General features: G+C 41.4%; 1 protein-coding gene across 1 annotated transcript in view; it reads left to right on the forward strand.

The window, feature by feature from the left end:
- Window positions 1–22,375, forward strand: part of Ryr3 (ryanodine receptor 3) — a 465,461-nt gene that overhangs the window by 235,055 nt on the left and 208,031 nt on the right. The window contains 7 exon segments of the mRNA XM_035447052.1: window positions 3,560–3,664; window positions 5,441–5,544; window positions 6,751–6,834; window positions 9,138–9,297; window positions 11,153–11,300; window positions 12,713–12,921; window positions 13,465–13,639. Of these exon segments, the coding sequence (XP_035302943.1) occupies window positions 3,560–3,664; window positions 5,441–5,544; window positions 6,751–6,834; window positions 9,138–9,297; window positions 11,153–11,300; window positions 12,713–12,921; window positions 13,465–13,639 (985 nt within the window).

Below are 22,375 nucleotides of genomic sequence, written 5' to 3' on the forward strand. Positions count from 1 at the left end.
TCTTATACTCACTATGTATCCAAGGATGGCTTTAACTCTTAGCAGTCTGCTGCCTCAGTTTCCCAAGTTTTGGAATTGCAACCATATGCCATCATACCCAACTTATTCATGCATGAGCCTGTTTCTCCCCTCCTGTAATTTTAATTCAGTAATTTTAATTTCCTATAAAATGAAAACTCTGCATTTCCCTGCCCATTTCAAAGCATAACTCAACCTGTGGGATGTAGAGAAGGGCTTTGTTGGGAAAGTGAGGAGCTTGTGAATTGTAAGAGATCCCAGGATGTGTTCTAGATGTAATAGGAGAAAAACTTGCCTTTTACCCTCCTGAGTTCTGCAACTTGGGACTGTACGAATTAAACTTGGGCTAATGGGTTGGCAAGAGAAAAAGTGTATTTTAATTAGTTAGTGAAGCTTTGACAAAGAATGGCATCTCAGAGAGGAAGGTAGACTTTAGACATTATATTCATTTACCAGGGAGGAGTGAATAAGAGGAAGGGAAAAAAATAACTCTGGGGAACAGTGAACAGGTCCTTAGAAGATAGGAGACATGGTTGCTTTTTGACAGTGTCTGTCTGGATATGGTGCTGACATGTCTCTAGTGGCAATGGTCACTCTTCCCTGGAAATAAATGATTGAACTCTTTGGGAGAGTTTTTCATTTAGAAGGATAAGGGAACAGAACACTCCATGTAGCCACTGTTTCCCAGATATCTTCATCTTAACTGTATCCTTATTCTACAGTGACATAATCTGATATTCCAGATTCCTTCACAGACAGAAGCTTTAGGGACAGAGACAGAAGCATCTGCTCTGGGCATAGAGCTGTTTGTGCCAGTGCAGATGACAGAGGCCAGCAAGCACCGCTGTCGCTGGGCTGACTGGCCCTGCTAACCTGTCAGAGACATGAATTACTGAGACCATCTTCCTGGAAGAGGCTGGATAAAACAGAATTCAGACAAATGAGGGGAAACCCCAGCAGTAGGAAGAGTTCTCTAAACATGTGTGTAATGGTGAGGGTTGATAGTCAGCTTGGCAGCATCAGCAACCAGCCAGAAGACGAGCTTCCAGGCACACCAGTGGGGACTATCTATTTTCAGTTAGCTGTGGAGGATTATCTTGAATAGGTTGAGGCAGAAAGAACAATCCTAAAGAGGGTAGCCCCATTCCCTGAGCTGCATAAAGGAGCATAAGCATTCACTTCCCTTCTTTCCCAACAATAGATGCCACATGACCAGACATCCCGTCGAGATCTTTCCTGCAATGATGGATTACACCCTTGCCTGCCATGATGGACTGTAACTGTGACCCAAATGAACCCGCTCTCCCCTTAAGTTGCTTTTTGTCAGTGTATTTTTATCACAGCAACCATAAAAATAAATAAGATAGTGCAGCATTAAAGATTTGGAAATGAAAGAAGTGTCTATGCAACTCCTGGGAGCTTTGATGTCTAGACCCAAACCTGAGTTTTTAAGGACTCTATAAGAAAGGCAATGCTTCTAGCCAATAAGGAAATTCTCTTTGAAGAGATGTCCTTCGTTACTGTGAACTCTTTGAAGAGATGTGGTTCATTATCATGAATACCTTGTAATATTTTAGAAACTCTCATTCTGAGATATTATTGTCAAAGGAGAACTTAAATATAAGATACTCAGAGTCCCCCTGGGGCACATTAAGAAATACTTTGTAGGTTAAGAATTACTAACTAAATCATTTAGTGTTTAGCCCAACTAGATTCCTTCATGGTTACTTCCCCAGTCCCTCACTGAGTGCTAGGACATAGGACTCCATCGCCCTGGGGCCTGATACTCCCAAGTGGCAATTGTCAAGCTCACAGCTGCTTTGTCCCAAGTTACCAGTAGAAACCACTGAGATTATGATTCACACTTATTTGTGGAGGTTACTTTCCCCAGCATGTGTATTTTCCCCTTTCTCTGGAGCATTTTAGTAACTGTGGCCTGAAAATCCATTTTAGGGCTCCAGTCAATGATGGAACACTTAGTTGATACAGATGGCCTTTAGTTAACCAACAAAAGCCTTGTGCAGTTATAACTTGTCTCCAATTGTGTTCCTTATCAAAAACATCATGCCATTTACCCAAATGTCTTTTTCATAATTACATTATGATGGTTTTTGAAATGTTCTTATATTTTTGTTAATCCCTTGGGAATTTCATTGAGTGTATATTTTCCTGTAAAACATTTTCTCCATGAGCTCCCTCTATCCATCCCCAACAATCAAGATTCTTTTTGGTCATGGAGCTTTAGTAATAGAAGCCCTAGTAATCATTGTGCCAGAGCTGGGTAAGAAAGACAAGCACACTGGTTGTCCTAAGGTGGAGAGCTGGGTCCTATCCTGTTAATAGCTGCCAAGCAAGTGAGGGTCCAGGTCTAGCCTTCCTCCAGGAGCCAAAGTAGTTAGAACCTGCTTTTGATTTGGGTCTGTCAATCCTTGGGGACTGTCAAGCCATAGACATGGAAATAATAATGACAACAAATTAAAGAAAATAGGAGAAAAGAAAGTGGACCCTCAGTGTGAAGGATAAAGCACATGGAACCCTGGCAGATTCCATGGCAGGCAGAGTGACCAAGGTGAGGGACAAAACATGCCAGGCAGACAGGGCTTAAGTGAGAAGTTTTATTAGAAAGGAAACTGGGAGAGGAAAGAGAAAAGAGTTAAAGAGACACAGAGACAGAAAGAGGACAGAAGAGAAGAGGGAGACAGGAAAAGTCCTGTCAGCCTCCAGGGGAACAGCGGGAAAGAAGAGAAAAGAGAGAGCAGAAAGAGCGATAGTGGGCAGAGGCCTTTCTTTTAAAGGGGTCTTTTAAAGGGGTCAATACCTGAGTTGACCAGGGTATTGCATGAGTGCATTCTGTCAGGTGACAGGGGCAGGCCAGCATAATGCCTGAATCCTTACTCTCAGTTTGTAGCCTCTGTGGGGAAATAGGAACAAAATACCAGGAGGGCTGAGAAACTCTGGAGGTGACCAGCTTATCAAGAAAGCTTCCCCAAGGGAATAGGTGTTTTAAATGATAAGTGCTTGAATGGCATGGAGTGTGTGTGTGTGTGTGTGTGTGTGTGTGTGTGTGTGTGTGTGTGTGTGTGTGTGTGTGTGTGTGTGTGTGTGCCTGTGTGTGTGTGTGTGTGTGTCTGTGTGTGTGTGTGTGTCTGTGTCTGTGTCTGTGTCTGTGTCTGTGTCTGTGTCTGTGTCTGTGTCTGTGTCTGTGTCTGTGTGTGATCCTGTGCTACAGGGCACATGTAGAGATCAGAGAACAGCTTTCTTGAGTTGATTCTCTCCTTCCACTCTGGTATGAGAAGGGAACCAAATCCAAGTTTGGTGTGTTGGAGAGTTCTGATAGGGTTCAGGTTGGACATATGAGTGCATAGAACTAAAGTAGTGGAACGATTTGAGAAGTTTGGAAGAACCAGACTCAGGCCAAGTACTGAGCACTGCACAGAGCAGCCCCTCCTCCTCATTTGCAGTGAATTTAGCTGGGGTGCCTGAGACTTTAATCCAGTTCATTCCTGTAGTTCTGGCTTTTCTCTTGTTCCTTGTCCTTCAGGTTGTTTTGCCACTTCACCTAGAGAAGATCCGAGACAGACTGGCTGAAAATATCCATGAGCTTTGGGGGATGAATAAAATAGAACTCGGCTGGACTTTTGGCAAGGTATGTGCTTCAGTGGCCAGACCCAGGTGGATCCTGATCTTATGAGGAAGGGCTCCTTGAACATGTCATTGAGAATGGGAGTCGGTAAATCAAAAGGCTCTTCTTCCTAGAACCTGCCTGGCCTTTGAAGAATTCAGTAACAGCCCATTCTTCAGTCCATCTCCAGCCAGCACTGAAGAGACCAGTTCTTTATGGGCACAGCAGGGAAGCCACTTCCTGTCTTACCTCCTAACTCTGCTCTCTTTCATTAGAGGACTGTGGATGCATCCATTCCTCCCCACGGCTCAAATTTCTCCTCCTTCCCTTCAGAGAAAGCAGTCTGCTCTGTGTGGGTGGTGGTAGCAGGCTGATTCATCATTTTGAATCAGTTGTTTAACTGGCTTTCAGATGTAGCACTAAGATTAATGGGGACCAGAAGGGGTGAGGGAGTCTCTCACACTAGAAAGCATTTTTCAGAGAGAATGTAAATTGCCTTTGCTCTGTGATTTGTATAAGGTCACTTCTGGAAGTAGGAGGATAGGTGAGTTTTACAACTTCCTATGACCCGGACACTCTCTAGTCACTCATCCTCCTGTTAGTTACTGAAAAGGCCCCTGCACTCTAACATGTATGTATGTCCATGGCTGCCACAAAACAGTGTCCTTATGAATGATCACCTTTCTGTGGTATGCTCTTCAAGTCTCTCCCTCAGAGAACTCAACACAATTGTAATTTTAAATTGCATTCATTCTTGCAAATATTTTATCATCATTTCCTACTTCTTTAGACTGTTGGCTTCATGGGGGTGGAGCTCTCAGACCTTATTAGGAAGCTCATAAAAGCTAGATTAGTACATTGGAAGCATTTATGAAATGACTGAATGAATGAAGGAGTGAGTTGATGCTTGGGTCCATACTGTTGAGTGCAATAGCCACACATGGCTGCTGAAAAGTTGTGACGTGCTGTGTGTGGTGGATGGAAACTAACACTGGATTATTTGTTTGTTTGTTTGAGATAGTTCTTGCTGACTTCTCATATAGACCAGGCTGGTCTTGAACTCAGAGATCCACCTGCCTCTATCTACTGGGATTAAAGGCATGTACCACCATGCCCGGCTACACACTGGTTTTTTAAGACTAGTTTTACACTATTTTATTTTTACTCTCATAAAAATATAGGGTGCTAGTTGGGGGGCAGGGGAGGGAGAGGGACCTGGGATTGACATGTAAAATAATTTTCCTTCTAATAAAAAAGGAGGAGAAAAAAATATATATACATACATATATATGTATATATATATGTATGTATGTATGTATGTATGTAGCTAAATAAAATATGTTGTTAAGATTACTTTGGTTTAGTTCTTTTGTTTTCTAACATGGCTATTAAAACTTTTGAGATTACATATATGGTCCATGTCTCTAGCCCTTTGTGATTAAACATATGGCCCATATTTGTAGCCACGGTCAGAAGCATGCTGTCCACCAGTAACATTATGGTGACACGAATTTTTAACAGAAGCACAGCTACAACTTGTAAAATTACTTCTCTGGAAAATTGCATTCTAAGGGCAGACATCTGTGCAGAACTAAATTTACAGAGTTCAAGCTATTGACTATTTGGGAACCACGTGCACCAGTTCCTAAGAGGTATATGCATTCACTTCCCAGCAAGTTGCTGTCTCTGTTCTGACTGCTATGCATTGCCTGGGCCTTTGAAGCATTTTCATTTCTCTTTCTTCAGAGCAGGGCCAGCTGTCAAAACTTAAATTCTCTTCTTTCTTATGTTGTCACCTAGATACGGGATGACAACAAAAGACAACACCCCTGCCTTGTAGAGTTTTCAAAGCTCCCTGAAACTGAGAAGAATTACAACCTGCAAATGTCAACTGAAACCTTGAAGTGAGTGTTTAATTGAATGTGGACTAGACAGTGAGTGGATGGATTGATGCATTGTAGCTAAACTGCAAAGGTGTGTCCCTCTTGTCTGCAAACATGCCACACTGATAAATCGCAGGCACTAGTGATTCTTCATGTCACAGAGCTTAGCATGGTGAGGAACTGACCCACATTGCTATTTAGTATACAAATTTCTCCAGAGACCCTTTGCCATTTGCTGTTTTCTGAAAATAAGGAAAAAATGTAGGCGGCAGCGGGGGAGGCACAGGAGGAAGAAGGAGAGAAATGGAATCAAAGGACCAAATGTCACTTGTCATTGGTATTAAATCAAGTTGAAAAAACAAGGATAGTTTTAAAAACCAAAAGAAAAGATTGTTTGATTACTAAAAATCCCTAGTTTTTTAAATCAATTTTTAATTGTGCCATGATATCATTCATGGTCCTAAAAAAGACCCAGATTTTGGAGTCCACATTGGTACCTCTAATTTTTAATTTCCATTGTGCTTTTTGCCTGTTGTTTCATAACGAAGATATAAGCTGCTTTGTCTCACAGGCTTATCTATCCACTATTTTAATTCCAGTATACTTTTTGAGGGGAGAGTTTTGTGCATCTTGGTACATCAAATACAGCTCAAGGTGCTACACTGACATCACATAGCAAATATTTGCTGACCTGAAGATTTGATGTTAGAACCCTGTCTATTTCATGAAATCAAGTGCTTGCTGTAATTCAAAGTGAATTTATAAACTAGAAAATGTCTCCATGTGGGGCAATTAACAAGCTTCTCTTTCATGTTCTTATGCTTGCTATCATCTAAATCAGAAGTCAGCAAGTTATAGCCTGTGGGACAAACAAACCAGCTACCTGTTTCTGTAAATACATTCTCATTGCAATAAAGCCAGACTCATTGATTTGCATATTATTGGTGGCTACTTTTATTCCATAATGGCAGAGTTGGGTAGCTGTGACAGAGATATATACACAAAGTTATATGTATACAATACACACACACACACACACACACACACACACACACACACACACACACACACAAAGCCTTGCTGCCTGTCCCTTTACAGAGAATGCTGGCCAACTTCTGGTCTAAACAAATTGTTTTTGTCCACTTAACCAGATCAGACATGGATTAGGGCTCTTGTTATCCTTCATCTTGCAGTTGACACCAGTTTCTTCCTTGTGTTACATCACAGAACCCTGCTGGCCCTGGGGTGCCACATTGCTCATGTTAACCCAGCTGCTGAAGAGGATCTCAAAAGAGTCAAACTACCCAAAAAGTAGGTGAATTTTCTAGCAGCTCAATCTGAGTGGGAAGGCTAGGAGGGTTGGAGGCCCATGTACAAAGGCTGATGACAGACCATATCCATGGTAGCATCTTAGAATGTTCCCCCAGTTACTTAGATGGCACTGAGGCCCTCAGAAGGTGCCTACTGTAAGGAAGCATTTCGAGGTCCCCTTTGTTTTTGCTTCTTCTGCCCATACCTAATAATAACTATGGTTAATTTTGAGCTATGAGGTATACCAACATCGAATTAGTGCACTCTCTTTGGTCAATAGGAAGAGCTGTTGACTAAAGAGCTTGGAAATTGTTCCCAGCCACTGCAGATATTAACTCCATTCATCCGGCACCAGCCTAACACATGAGTCCTTTATGGAAATGGGAATCTGTACCAAGATTCCATTTGCCTCTCTAGCCTACTGTCTTTCCCACCTCTACATTCAGGCAAAGGCACACATTCAGATAATTGCTCACTGGTACTTATGCTGGTTCATGCACTGTTTTATTCTCTTGCTCCTCAGTGCCAGCTCCAGGTACACACACAGTAAAACACAAGAGTCATGATAGGAGCCAAAGCAGTGCCAGCCTCAATCAAATGTTCACTATCCCCATCCTTCTTAAACTCCCACACTGATGAATCACTTTTACACATAGCACCTGGTGTCAAGGAAATAATGTCTAAGAGATGGCATCTGGCAAGGTGCACTCCTAACTGAGTGCATATATTATATATATATATATATATATATATATATATAATATATATGTTAAGTCTGCCATAAGCAGTTGTCCTGAGAAGGTAGACGGGGATGTTTCCTATGACTATAATGGATGCTGTATCTCATGCTCTCATGCTGTCACTAGTATTCTATATAGAATGGGTCTTAGACTATTGCATTCATGTTCTTGCTCTAGTCTGGGCAGTCAGTAGTTCTAAAGCCCTTCATCGTCTCTGGACTCATATTCCCACACAGATGTAATTAACTGCTGTGGGGATAGTGGCCTTATTTGTAGTGTATCCAACCTTCCCCTTACACAATATATCTATCTGAGTCCTAGTAAGCTCTTTCACATTTGCATACTGCGTCTCAAATTATAGGCATTTGAGGTCATGATGCCTGAACTGGAGAGCCAACTACAGAAGTCACTTCAAGCTCACAAATTTTCAGCTGCCATGGCTTTTTTATTTTAATTTCAAGAAGAAAAGTTGGGCTTTCCAGGAGTGGGTGATCAGTCTATGCTAATTTATAAGAAAGCCCTTTAGCTCAAGGTTTTATCCTTGCCAATCTGGTTTTAACATTTTGTGTTCTGAAGTAGAATGGAGTATTTCTGATAATGTTGCAACATTACTGAAAGTGTCTATCATTTGTAGGACCCATAAATAGTTTCCTTAGACATAAAAGTGAATTTGTATTGACTCTATTTTCTTCATGTTATACTTTGAAGCCTATGAGATTATATTAGTTTTAAGGTGATGCATTAGAGGCTTCATCTGTGAATGCAAAGTAGTTTGTTTTACCTATCAATCAAAGAAGGGTGAGTTTGTCTGTGCCCTCATTTTCTTAGTGTGTTTGGGGAGGGTGTGTGTGTGTGTGTGTTTATGAAGTGTATGTATATTTGTTCTTAATAAAATAAAACCATTTAATACAGAAACTCAGTCCTGAGAGTAAGTGACTATGAGTGTTCAACTATGGATGGGCTGGCTGTATCAACCCTTCACAAAAGGCTCAGGGAACATCCCAGATGAGGGAACAGGAAGAGCTAGAGGGTAGGGAGAGGTGCTGTGAAGTTCTGTCCCACGGACATAACATGATTGCTGCACACATGAACTCAGAGCAACTGTGGCTATCTGCAGAAGACAGCTGTGGAATTGACAGTACTACACAGGATCAAGCCAGTAAAAAAAATGTCAATAAGAGATAGAAGGAGTTCCAGAGACACTAACTCCCACTGAGGAGCTATTGGCAGCTGATGGCTGCCTGCTAGGGACAGAGAGTCACTTTTTTTTGAAGGGGGATACTGGTAGGTTACTCATGCTCCACTGAATGACCCCACACCATGCAGATATGGAAAGTTCTAAATGGATTCAATGCATTATTTTTTTAAAAAGTCATGAAATGCAATGTGACGTGTGTTGGAGGGAGCATGGGGGCAAGTGAAGGAGGTAATGGAGATAATAGGGTATTGATAAAAATATGTTATACATATATGAAATTTTCAAAGAATAAATTTGTAAAAATCTAGAAAAGGAGAATCATGTGTATCTAATCGAAATATGTATGCTTTTGCTTTTACTTGTAGCTATATGATGTCCAATGGGTATAAGCCAGCCCCTTTGGATTTATCTGATGTTAAGCTGTTACCACCTCAAGAAATCTTAGTGGATAAGCTTGCAGAAAATGCACACAATGTTTGGGCAAAGGACAGAATAAAACAAGGATGGACCTATGGCATTCAACAGGTGAGGAGTGTTGGGTCAAGCATGCTAGAGAAGTCGATGTGGTCATCCATCAAAATGTCATTTTGCTGTGAAGCATGTGAGATTGGAATATGGGCGCTGCCCTTGCACTCTATCCCTCACACTGTGGTTTGTTTGTTATTTATAGAATCCTGGACTGGGGAAATTTGTAACTGTCACATTGACATTGACTACAGGCATCATTTCAATTTTGCAGAAGTGGATAAAGTTTATCTTCACTTTAGTTAGAGATTCACTGATAAAGTGCACACACAGGGCAATGTATTTTATCTCATTCTCTGTCATATTGTTTTCACTGTAGAGAGTTAAGTTTTCATGATGCCCTCCAAGGCCAGGGTTAGGAACAAATTGATACCCTGAGCCAGTAGTATTTCTGGGATGGGATGTGAGAACGAATCAGAATCATGGGTCAGCAGTAGTTCTCAGGTGGCCGCCAAATAGCTACCACCGGGGTAAATGCAAGGGTGCAAGGGGGAAATAGCCTTGAAAAAGAGTGAAGCAACACACATACACACACACACACACACACACACACACACACACACACACACACACACTCACTCACACTCACACACACACACTCACACACACACGTTAGGCCATTTGAACTAAGGATCCTATGGCAGAACTAGAATCCATGGCTTGATTATGAAGTAACCTAACAGCTAGGTTAGCTGTGTGTAGATTCATAGCAAGGAATCCAATAGAGTTTAGAGTCAGGATTTGTTGTAAGCCATTTGACACAACTCTTTCCCTAAGCTATTTCTCTCATTTTACTAATCACTAAGGGTTAGCTTTCAGAATGCTCACATGAGTTACCTCACACCTCAGCCTCTGTGTTGGTGTTTTTCATCACTATGATAAAATACCCAACAGAAGCACTTTCAAGGAAGAGAAGGTCAGAGATGTTAGCTTGTGACTCCAGAGTATAGTCCATCATGGAGGGGGAAAATACATGGCTACAGTAGCTTAGTTGGGCCAGCAGGAACTCCTATGCTCGTGTTGTTTGTATCTTTCTGGATCAGGATGCAAAACAAGATGGGGTCATCACCTTTAAATGCTTACCTACCTCCCAGCGTCTCTCTTGGACCAGACTAGCCTCACCTCCTAAAAGATTCCAAGGCTCCCAAAACAGCACCACAAACTGGAGACCAGAGGGTCAAACACATGAGTCTATGGGGGATATTCAAGTTTCAAATTACGAAATCTTCCAAACTTACTTCCAGGAAATCTAGAAGGCAAGAAGAATTCAGCTACTGAAAACATGAAGGCTTGGGGATGAGGAGTTTTGAACAGTACCATGCATCTTAGTTTGAGGGACTTTTCTTGAAGTGACCTTCCATTACTCTCATAGTCTTACCCAAGGAAATAATGATGACTCCTTTGCACAATGTACCTTTTGTGATGGGATGGACACACTTTGCCTCTACCACTCTCCTATTGTCTCTCTGGTCACTTAAGAAGCTGTTGTGATGGGGTGTTGACAGTTGAATGTTAGCATGAATTTCCATAAGGGAATAGCTTCACAGTTCCCTTCAGCCTTACCTTGGGAATGGATATTGCTAACCAGTTTCATGACACTTCATTTTATTTGCAGGCTGACATTATTAAAGTGTGTTTTTAATGCTATATTTGAGCATTAGCAAGATATCTCCTTTTATATCCATTTAATCCTGAAGAAAAGTAGCAAATATTCACATTGCTAAATATCAAGCCACATGGGGAAAATCTAATAGACCGGTACGAGCCAGCCAGCCATCAGGAGTATGTGAGTAGGATGGGCTGCTTGTAAAACTGAAATATGTTTTCTTGGCACCTTCCCTTTGGCTTCACATAGGATTTGAAGAACAAAAGAAATCCCCGTCTGGTGCCATATGTATTACTGGATGAGCGTACCAAGAAATCAAATAGGGACAGCCTGCGTGAAGCTGTACGGACATTTGTTGGTTATGGATATAACATTGAGCCATCAGACCAAGAACTAGGTAACAAGCTGTGATCATTTATCCTCACAATAGTTTACTAATAAGCAAGTCCTCTTATGGGGAAATGTTACCTTTAAATAGGTCAAATTTATACTATTGGAAATGGTGTAGTTCTTAAAATGTGATATTTTTTCTTGAATTTCAGACATGTATATAATGTGCTTTCATTATATGCCCCATTGTTCCTCCTCCTAACTCTAAAGCTACTCTCATTCCTCCTCCTTCCAGCTTTGTGTCCTTTTAGTTTTTATAACCCACAAAGTTCAGTTTGTGCTGCTAATGGTATATTTTAGGGGGTGGGACTTTGGTTTCTGTGAAGCCTTATCCCACTGACAGATTAATAAGAACACATATAATATATTCTGATCCTGACTTCCCCTCCCTTCTCTCCGCCCAGATCCTCCCCACCTCCCTATATTCAACTCCACACCTTCACCTTCTTTCTCTCTCTTTAGAGAAAAAAAAACAGGCGAAAATAAAAACAGAATTAATAAATAAAACAATGAAAAAATACAAAAGACACACCAAAAAATCCATAAAATACAAAATTGGAAACCATAATATACAAGAAAAAGACCAGTAATATTTTTTAAATGTTCAAACAAAGCAACATATGGTAAAAAAAAAAAAAAATACCTGTGAAAACACCATTGAGTTCCCTTAAGCATGATTTGTATACCCAGTAAGACTTCATTGGAAAGAACTATTTTTTTCTTTGCAAGTAGTTGCCAGTTGGAGATAGCCTCTTGGTTAGTGATAGGAGCTCTTGTCTACTTCCCCCTCTTAGTGTTGAGACCCATCTGGCTTGAACCTGTGCATGTCTACTGACAGATATTTTGACAATGCTCATTTCTGTGACCCAGCCCTATGGTGAATACATTTTCTCTAGGGTAGCTAAGCTTTTCAGGATACCTGGCGACAGAATCAAATCACATTTATTTTCTCTCCTCCTCCAAAACTTGAATAGCAGATTATTTAGAGGTCATGAAATGACAGTTTCAAGTTCAATTCTATTACTGTCAAAATCACCAGCTTACCCTGGAAGTGCCAAAGGCCACAGTGGTTCATGAGATGGAAATGGAATCAGTCCTGGTTTTGGAGCTTCTCATCCTGTTTAATATGATGCTGAACAAGTGATTTAATCCCTCTGACCCTCAGTTTTTTCATCCTGACCTTATAAGGTTATTATGAAGAAATCACTATGAAGTCAATATTCAGTAAATGGTGGCTCTTGTTATTGTTGTGATGTCATGACAATAATGATGAGTGTCATAGTGTAAACAAAATGCCTTATTGGACATTGAGAGATCTGTGACCCTCTTAGTTGTTGACATCAAGTCCTTTGAGGAATGCATAATTACTAAGAGTCTGTGACATCTCTTTCCCTCCTCCCCATCTTTTGCTTCTCACAGTAGCTGACCCTGCAGTTGAGAAGGTCAGCATAGACAAGATTCGATTTTTCCGGGTAGAGCGGTCATACGCAGTAAAGTCTGGAAAGTGGTACTTTGAATTTGAAGTGGTAACTGGAGGAGACATGCGTGTTGGCTGGGCCAGGCCAGGTTGTCGTCCTGACATCGAACTGGGTGCTGATGACCAAGCCTTCGTGTTTGAAGGCAGCAGGGTAAGTCTATTCAGTAGCCACACTTGTCAGTACAAATTTACTTTTCCAGAGTTTTCCTTGGAACCTGGAATTAACTTGATGTCTGGGTCTTGGGCTTTAGAGAAAATAGCTACCACCCCTGGATAATAGACACTGAATGAATATTGCATAGTGATTGCTTCTTTATTTTTGATTCTGGGAAAGGGGAAGACTATATCCCACATCCTTTTAGTAATCATCTCCACTTCTGCCATTTCCCAACCTGCTCCAGAGGTAACCCATCTAACACTATGAAGCCAATGTATTGAGATTCTTTCATATGCTCTAGAAAGAATTGTGTTTATTGTCAAGACTGATTATGCCAGGAGACTTGGGCCACCTTATCTCATGACACTTGTGTGTCTCAGTTCCCTTCATTCTATGAGCTACGCATGGTAGACTCTTTATAGAGATCATCTGCCACCTGAAACTAGGAGATTCTGCTGCTATGGCCATATGTCCAGCTTCTGAGCTTCTTGGGCCTTTTTTTCTCTTCTTCTCTAAGTCTGTGGTCTTGTCTTACAGGGTCAGCGTTGGCATCAAGGTAGTGGGTATTTTGGACGAACTTGGCAGCCCGGAGATGTGGTTGGGTGTATGATTAACCTGGATGATGCTTCCATGATCTTCACACTGAATGGGGAGCTGCTGATCACCAACAAAGGCTCTGAACTTGCCTTCGCTGACTATGAGATTGAGAACGGTAAATCCAACACTTCACCCTCCCTTACCCTGTGGGGTTGAAGGAAAACCCAGGCAAGCTGATGGAGCTCCATAGAAATCTATTGAGAGTACACTATCCTTTGCATGTTCAAAACACTAAGGCAAATGACCATCCCTTATGCTGCAATTTTCAAAGAATCAGACAAAGAATGGAGATAGTCAGTGTGTGGTTGTAAATATAAATTCTATAGTGAGGCTAAGTCCATGCACTGTACCTTGACATTTTAAGATTCCCCAGGTTTTCTTTTAGTACAATGGAAATGCTAATTGTGTACAGTGGAACGTCCTTGGCAGGAGAGAAAAAAAAATCCGTGGATTAAAGGGTTATCCTTTTATTCTTATTTGAATTGTCATTCTGCATGTTTGTGTAATTGAACTTGATGCTTTGATGGGAACCATTGGAACACAAAAGCTAGATTTAGCTGTTGCCTTGAATGAAATATAATTTATTTTGAAAATCAAACACTATGAAATCAAAGCAGAGTTGTACTTATTATTGGCCATGGATAGAGGACAATCAGTACAATGCTTCCAGGGACACAAAGGAGCAGTTAGAGCTTATTATTTTTCTGTCTGCATGACCGTACAAGTTGTATACAGATTGTTGGCATATGGAGAAAGAGCACTGGATTACAAACTGGCAGACCTGCTCCCTTTAAACTGTGCAACTCCTGTGGAGACTGCCTGACTGCTCTGGGCTTTATATTCTTCATCTATCAAAATAATAGGATAGATGAAATAAATTCCATTGTTCTTCCCAGATTTGAAATTCTGACAGTGCTATAACAGGGCTGTGTGCTTGCCCCTGAGCTGTGTGCTGCGCTGCACTCAGCTTCATAATTTCAGATAGGAAGGATGCTGTTCGGAGTCTGGAGACAAGAGTCCTTGTCCTACACCTGCCTTCTTGTGACATCTTAACCTCTTTGAGCCTCATTTCCCCCTCTGTAAATGATTAGGACTATTTGTAGCACAGAATTTCTGGAGAGGTTATAAAAACAAGAGTCTGTCTCAAAAACATTAGATATGTAACTGCATGAGCAAGCGAATAAAAATAGATAAAGCCATGTTTATATGATAGAAATTTTTATTACTTACAGAATGTTTTTGCTCTATGAAGACATACTTTTTACAGGTACCTCTTCTCTGCTGTGTGCATGTCCAGATGAACCATTCAAGAGGTTTCCAAGAATCTAGTATTTGGAAATAGCAAGGTTGAAGCTGAATCTGTTTTCCTGGAGAAAAGGAATCAATAAATCCACATGGGGGACATATTTTAATGCCCTTTAACAGGTTTAAACCCCATTTTGAAGAAGGTCCTAATTGGAGAGATGAGTGGCAAGATGTGGTATTACCATCAGAAGGAATGGCAACTGTGCAGCTCTGGATGCAAATGAGAGGGAATGCAGCAGACGATATCAGAGCACTGTAGAGGAGTCACCTCAGGGTTCCACCATGTGCAGTGCTGTATCCATGAGTTCAGGAAGAAAATGAAGGACTAGACAATCCAGGTGTTTCCCCCATGGAGTGTAGGAAGAGTCCAAAGATGAAAAGAGTCCAAAGATGAATACTTTTTTCTGTCTTTTACTGTATAACAGTAAAAGGGGATTGTGTATCTACCTGCCTTTGGTTCATTTATAAGATAATAATCTTGTCTGACTTTCAGTGTTGAGAATTTTGTGAAGTTTGTATACCTTTGCATTAAGTACAAAACCACATCCCACCATGTTAAAAATGCAGTGTCTCTCTCTCTCTCTCTCTCTCTCTCTCTCTCTCTCTCTCTCTCTCTCTCTCTCTCTCTCACACACACACACACACACACACACACACACACACACAAACACACACAACACACACACACAACACACACACACACACACACGCAGCAGAATCAACACCTGCATCCTACCCAGAGGCTCTGGTGGTTTGCACTCATCTTACATTCTGAGACACAGTAGTTTAACACAGGAGCAAAGGCAAGTGATAGCAATGCAAAGGAGCTCCTTTCTAATTGTGGAGTAAGTAAGATGAATACAGGGAAAGGTGACTAATAACCCAGAACATGAGTTATAAATGGCAGAGTGACTAATGCAGAGTGAAAAAAATCTCACAGGAGTGGCATCTGAATCGAATGTTGAATAAAGAATCCAGAGTGAGTAAGTCAAAGGAGAAACATAAGCCCATCAAGATGTAAGGAGGCTAGTGTTGTAATGACAGGAAGCTTCAGGAAGGGATAGAACAGTGAGAAGGTAGAGATTTATATATGAAAAGTATAAACGATAGAGCTTGCAAGGTGGATGAGGTGTAGATCATGGCCTTACATGTCAAGACTCTGTTTTCTGATCCAAGAAATTCATGTCTAACCTGAGCTGAACATCCCTGGACTTCACTTTGTGAAATGGGCATTCTGCAGTGTTTGAGCAGAGAGATGCTGTTTGAGAGTAAGTCAGCTTTCAAAGATTCCCTGTGCTGTCATGAAAGAGATGCCTTTTTGTGCAGGGACACGATCTGACCTTCAGAATAACAAATTCTATTATTAAGGAGCTGTCTGATAATAGACTTGTACTGTAATATGTTTGTATATAATATTGTACTATTGTATCTGCTCTAATAATACAGAGACAAGATAATTGGAAGGCTCTTTCAGCTCTGCAATAGCGCAGGAGTTGGCAGAGGGATGGTTGAAAGGAAGCTGATGTGTCATTCTTTAATAACAACAGCCCAGAGGCCAGTGATAACCATACGACATCTCTTTGTTCCTCGCAAAATGTGGAACCAGGCAACGAATCTTGCCTTGACTTTTAAGAGAACCATCTGTTGAAACTAAACATATAATGTTTTGTAATCACTTTAAGGCACAATGCCCTCTGTAATGAACCAGTGTGTCATCCTAGATCCTCAGTAGGAACTATTTGGTCTTCTGGTGAAAGAATAAGAACCATTCAAGGTATAGTTTCTCCTTGGTCTCAGAAAAATCATGCACTCATTGTCTATCCTCTTCTACATCAAAAATGGTAAGCTCATAGCTGTTCCATTGTTTCCTGCCCTGGTTCCTGGCCTAGACCACCATAGCTCTTAGTATCATCACAGCCTCAGGTATCTGGTAGTTCAGACGCTTTGCAGTTAGTCTTCACATTCCCTTCACTGGAGGGAAAGAAAGAGAAGATCCTGAAGACCCTGCCAGACCTGGGGATGAGACATCTGGAACAGAACTAGTGTGTGCAGTCCCCTGGGGACATATCCTGCCTCTGGAGTTTACAGAGCAGCCTTCCTTGCTGTTCCTACCCATTGGTCTGTCTAAGTCTAAAAAATTCCAGGACTCTGCTAACAGCTAGGAGGTAGAAGAAAAAAATGGATCTGATGGAAGTGTCCCTGCCATCTGTTGCTTTATGCCAAGGGGTCCTGTATTATCTCTCTAGATAGGGGCTGTGCTCAGAGACTGGCCATGAATTCCATCTTGGAGTGTAGCAGTAAGTAAAAAGAATAAAAGCACATGCCATGGTTGAAATTCAGGGAAATGCCCCAAGAATGCTCCAGGGTCATCTAACCACCTCTCTGCCAGACCCCTGTCTGCACTACTGCTAGTGATGTTCCTCATGTCTGTCTGCAGACTGAAATGAATGCAATCAATCATCATCTGGATTTTCCAGATAATTGTTTCTTTCCAATCATCAACGACCTGAGACTTTAAAAACAAACAAACAAAAAGCCCTCTTAATCACAAAACTAGTATGAGATACCACCTATGTGATAACAGGTTCACCAGAACCTGGGATCCTCTAAAAGTTTTAAGTTCATGCTTTCTTCTCCTTCCTTCCCTAGGATGGCAGTTCTGTATGCATGGTTTGACTTAATTCCATTTGCATGCAATCTTGAACCTCTTCAAAGTCGTCTGCATATTCACATTTGTTTGCTGAGTGTAAGGAAGTGGCAGAGGGAGATGGCACCTTTGCTCATATTATCTACCTTTCTTACTGTAGTTCCAGTCTCATTTGGGCTACAGCTTGGTTGGTCTATGCGTGTAGTGACAGTCCTTATATGTGACAATAAACAGCTATGTTAATGGTAATATCACATGGCCTTGCCAAGTGGGTCCCGTTATCCATATAAACTCCAGAGAGTCATGTAACCTTTGTGTACAGGTAGACCTGTTCCTCTGAGAGGCATGAGGGGCCTGTTGACTGTATGTTTTCAATAGACTAATCTAGAGGCAAAACAGTGAACTACATGACTCAGCAGCATTTGCAAAAGGAAGGAAGATCTAGCCACAAAGCAAATGAGTTTAGAATAGAATTGGAAAACAGCTACCCTGACTTCCACCTTTGATGTCTGCTTTGGAGTTCTATTCAGGCCACATTGTTCACACACTGATGCTGCAGTTTGCCTAGTAAAATTGAGCAGGTTAACTTAATTCCCTAAATCCTGCTTTCCTCATCTGTAAAATGGGCAGAAAGGTTTTTGTTTGTTTGTTTCGGGGTTTTGGGGTCTTTGGTTTTAGTTTTGGTTTTGGTGATGGTGGTTTGGGTTTTTTTTTTGTTTGGTTGGGTTTTGTTTTGTTTTGTTTTGTTTTGTTTTGTTTTCTCTGTAGCTCTGGAGCCTGTCCTGGAACTTGCTCTGTAGGCCAGACTGGCCTTGCACTCACAGAGATCCACCTACCTCTGTCTCCCAAGTGTTTGGGGAGAGCAATGAAAGAGATATCCTGATGGAGGGAGACATTATGGGGTTAGGGAGAAATTCTCGGGATTCCACAAGGAAGGCCCCAGCTAAGACCCCTAGCAATAGTGGAAAAGGTGTCTGAATGGGCCATCCACTTTAATCCAATTAATTGTCATCATAGAACTTATATCCAGTAACTGATGGAAGCAGATGCAGTGACCCACAGCCAAGCACTGGGCTGAGCTCCTGGAGTTCAGTTGAAGAGAGGGAGGGAAGAATCATTTGAACAAGGGGAAGTCAAGATCATGATGGGGAAAACCACAGAGACAGCTGACCTTAGCTAGTGGAAGCTCACAGACTCTGGACTGACAGCTGGGAAACCCACATGGGACAGAACTAGACCCTCTGAATGTGGGTGACAGTTTTGTGGCTTGATCTGTTGGGTTGGGAGGCTGTCAGTGGCACCAGGTGCATGAATTAGGTTTGGGGGGCCCATTCCCTATGGTGGGATACCTTGCTCAGCTTTGATACAGGGAGTAGGGACTTGGTCCTGCCTCAACTTAATATGCCAGACTTTCTTGACTCCCCAAAGAAGGCCTTACACCCTCAGAGGAGTGGATGGGGGATGAGAAAGGGGGAAGTAGGAGAGTGGAGGAAGGGGAGGGAAGGAGAACTGGGATTGGTATGTAAAATGAAAACTACATTTTTAAAATAAAAAATGGGCATAAAGAAGTAACTCTGTAGAGCATTAAGCCCAACATCCAGAAAGAGAATTATTTGCTGTTGTAGTTTATTGCATCATTGTTACCCTCTCCCTTATCTATCATGCAGAATTATAAAGTTACATGAAATATTCATGCATTGAGCTGAAATGTCCCAAGATGGTGAGATGGTTAGCTAGAGCCCGCTGGAAGGATGGAGAGAGTTAAGTAAATGTGGCCAGATATCAAATCTGCTTCTCCAAAAGAAAGTGCCTCATGTAAATCCATCTTTCCTCTATGACTTCCTAAGTATCCTTTGCCTGATTGAATCCTTAGAGTTACCTTCTCTCCTACTGCATCACTGAGTATCTGCAGCTCTACCCACTTAGCCCGCCAGGGGGTCCCCAACATTTACCTCCCATTGCTCTAGGATTGGTGACTTCTGTTGCCTTTATATTTCTTCTACTGTGTCCAGCCTTCCCCAAGAGAGGTCTCCAACCCACTCTATAATATGATGTCCTCTACTTGGGGACATACTGCCATTTAAATCCAGGGCATTCATCCCTATACCATCTATCTCCTTCTATCATGCTGACTGGCAGCTGGATTGTGACTCAGAGGGTATGAGATCATTTTGTACTGGTAGTTTTTCTCATGACCTTGGGTAAGTCTGTTGGTGCCTCAAGTCTTCAGTTTCAACCTCTGTGCTATTAAGAGTGCTATCTCTTAATAATGATGAAAAACCCAAGTTCCTTAGGGAGGGAGAGAAGGCTCAGTGAAGTCTTGTTACTTGTTATATCAGAGCCCCCTGTCCTACTGAAGAACTAGGAACATCTAGTAATCTTTGTTCTACTCTGTAGTTAGATTCCCAGGTAACTCATTTATAAGTAGCAAGCATAGCATTGCTAGGGCAGCTTCTGGGTTAACCAGTCTACTCCCTCTCTGGAGTGACAGGACCAGAGGTCTGGCCCCAATGTTTGGTGACCATCAGAGGACTCTATCATTCTGCTAGGAGGACATTAATGTCCTCTAGTTTTAATAATGGTAATAAGCACATCTGTATCCAAAATAAATTCATATTTCCTAATAGCACCCAACTAGTATGCAAATAACTCATATTTTACTTATGTGACATGATTTACATAAGAACATCATGACATGTGGGCCCCATAGCTTATCTGACTAAAGTGCCTGTATATAATAGGGACACAATAGTTTAGGTGACAATATATAAGTACTAACTCTACCAAGAATGCAGTTTGGCCTTGATACATATGAACAATATAAAAAGGTCCTATTGTTTGACATAACACTCTCAAAATTGTCCTTTTGTTTCCCAGAAAAGATGAAAATGTCTTCCTGAAACACTTATTTCATACACTAAAAAATATTAACAGTAAAACCACTTCTCCTAGGAGTGGTACAAGTTTTCTTTGTGAGGAGCCCCAGTGCCTGCATGAGGCATGAGCCTCAGAGATGTTCCTTCCCTTCCTGGTTCTCTCTGCAGCCTCAGCTGTCTTCCAGCCACCTGCTTCCCGCATCCTCCCAGATCCAAGATAATTAGTGCTTTCCCTACTTTCCTGATTTGTTGGTCTACAATTATGATTTATAAATAACCCACAAAGAAGAAAGCCCGACAATTTGAACTTCTGCTTTGGTCTGTTCTGAATTTTTAAATATGATCGGGTCATGGAAGTGAGCTCAGAGAGATGACAGTAGTGGTAGGAGAGAAGGGTGTAATTTTTTTCTGACACATTCTTGACTCTTGTATTCCTCTGTAGGTGAGGAGGACAATAGACAAGAGAGTGGAAGCTTATAAACCAGCAGCAATATAGTCTTAGTATTCAGCACTCTCAAAACACAAAGGACTGGGCCGGGTGCTGGTGGCACACGCCTTTAATCCCAGCACTCGGGAGGCAGAGGCAGGCAGATCTCTGTGAGCAAGTGCCAGGATAGGCTCCAAAGCTACACAGAGAAACCCTGTCTTGAAAAACCAAAAAACAAACAAACAAACAAAAACCACAAAGGACTATTCTTCTCATTTCACTGATGAGCAGTCTGAGGCTCAGAACAGTTGAACAATTTGCACTGGCACTTTTTTATTATTTGATTCTGTTCTTTGACAATTGCATGTATGTATATATACTCTGATTACACACCCCACACAACCCTCTCCCGCTCCCCATCCTTGTCAGTGACCTCTCACCCTTTGGAGTTCCTTGCCCAGATTCTTGAATTTTGGTTTGATTTTGAGACCCACTTAATTTAATAAGGGTCATCACTGTGACCATTAGATTGGAACTATCCATTGGAACGCATGGGGTTACCAATAAGGACACAACTAAGGATATAACTACCACAGTTGCTGAATCTATCAAGAGCAAATAACTTATTAGTGAGGGGTAAAGTCCCTTGAGTCCCACCTCCATTCATGCCTGACTATTGATAGGCCTATTTCTGTGCAGACTCCATGTAGACATCCATACTACCAATGTGTTCATAACTACAATGGCTGTGTCTTGCCCAGAGGATGGAATGTCACAGTTCTACTCACTGTCTTCTGGCTCTTACATTCTTCCCACTGCCACTTGCCAATGGTTTTGGAGGGAGTGGTGTAAGCGATCAATGTCTTGTTCAGGGATGAGCACTCTTATACCACCTACTCTCCACATTTCAAGCATTCACCAGCATTCAATGGAAAGAGAGTCTGTTGAAGTATGAGTGTAACATTCTCCATGGGTATAAATACAAATGTTTACAAGGCAGCTTGACACTATATCAGTGGAGCCGAACAATAGCATCTAATTACCCCACTTGGACCTAAAAGCTGCTCTTCCTTGGGCCAAGTTTACAGTGCCAGACATGGATTCCCTCCAATGGGGCAGGCCCCAAATCCAATCATAAAACAGTTGTTTAGATCCATAAGAGTAGTATCAATAGATACACTGTCATTTTTTAATTAATTGAAGCTTGTATAATTAAGATATAAAGTTACTATAATAAAGAAATTCACATATTTGTTATATCATATAGTTGAACATTTTCTTATTTTATGTTTGTTGTTTTGGTTTGTTTTTTGTCTATTTTGTTTTTAGTTGTGTTTTATTTTCTAGTACAGGGTCTCACTGTGTAGTCTGGCCTGGCCTCAAACGCCCTATGTAGATAGACTGGCCTAGATCTTTGGATCTTTCTGTCTGAGTTCCTAATGGCTGGGATTACAGGTGTGCCCTCTCAAACACCATGTCTTTATTGTTGCTACAAAATTTGTTTCTATTTATTTTACATGTATAGATATTTTGCCGGTATGAATTTTGTGAACTATTTGCATGCCCTGAGAATCAGACCTGGGTCCTCTGTAAGAA

Source organism: Cricetulus griseus, chromosome 6, assembly GCF_003668045.3.
Source record: "Cricetulus griseus strain 17A/GY chromosome 6, alternate assembly CriGri-PICRH-1.0, whole genome shotgun sequence".
In the NCBI taxonomy this organism is placed as follows: Eukaryota; Metazoa; Chordata; class Mammalia; order Rodentia; family Cricetidae; genus Cricetulus; species Cricetulus griseus.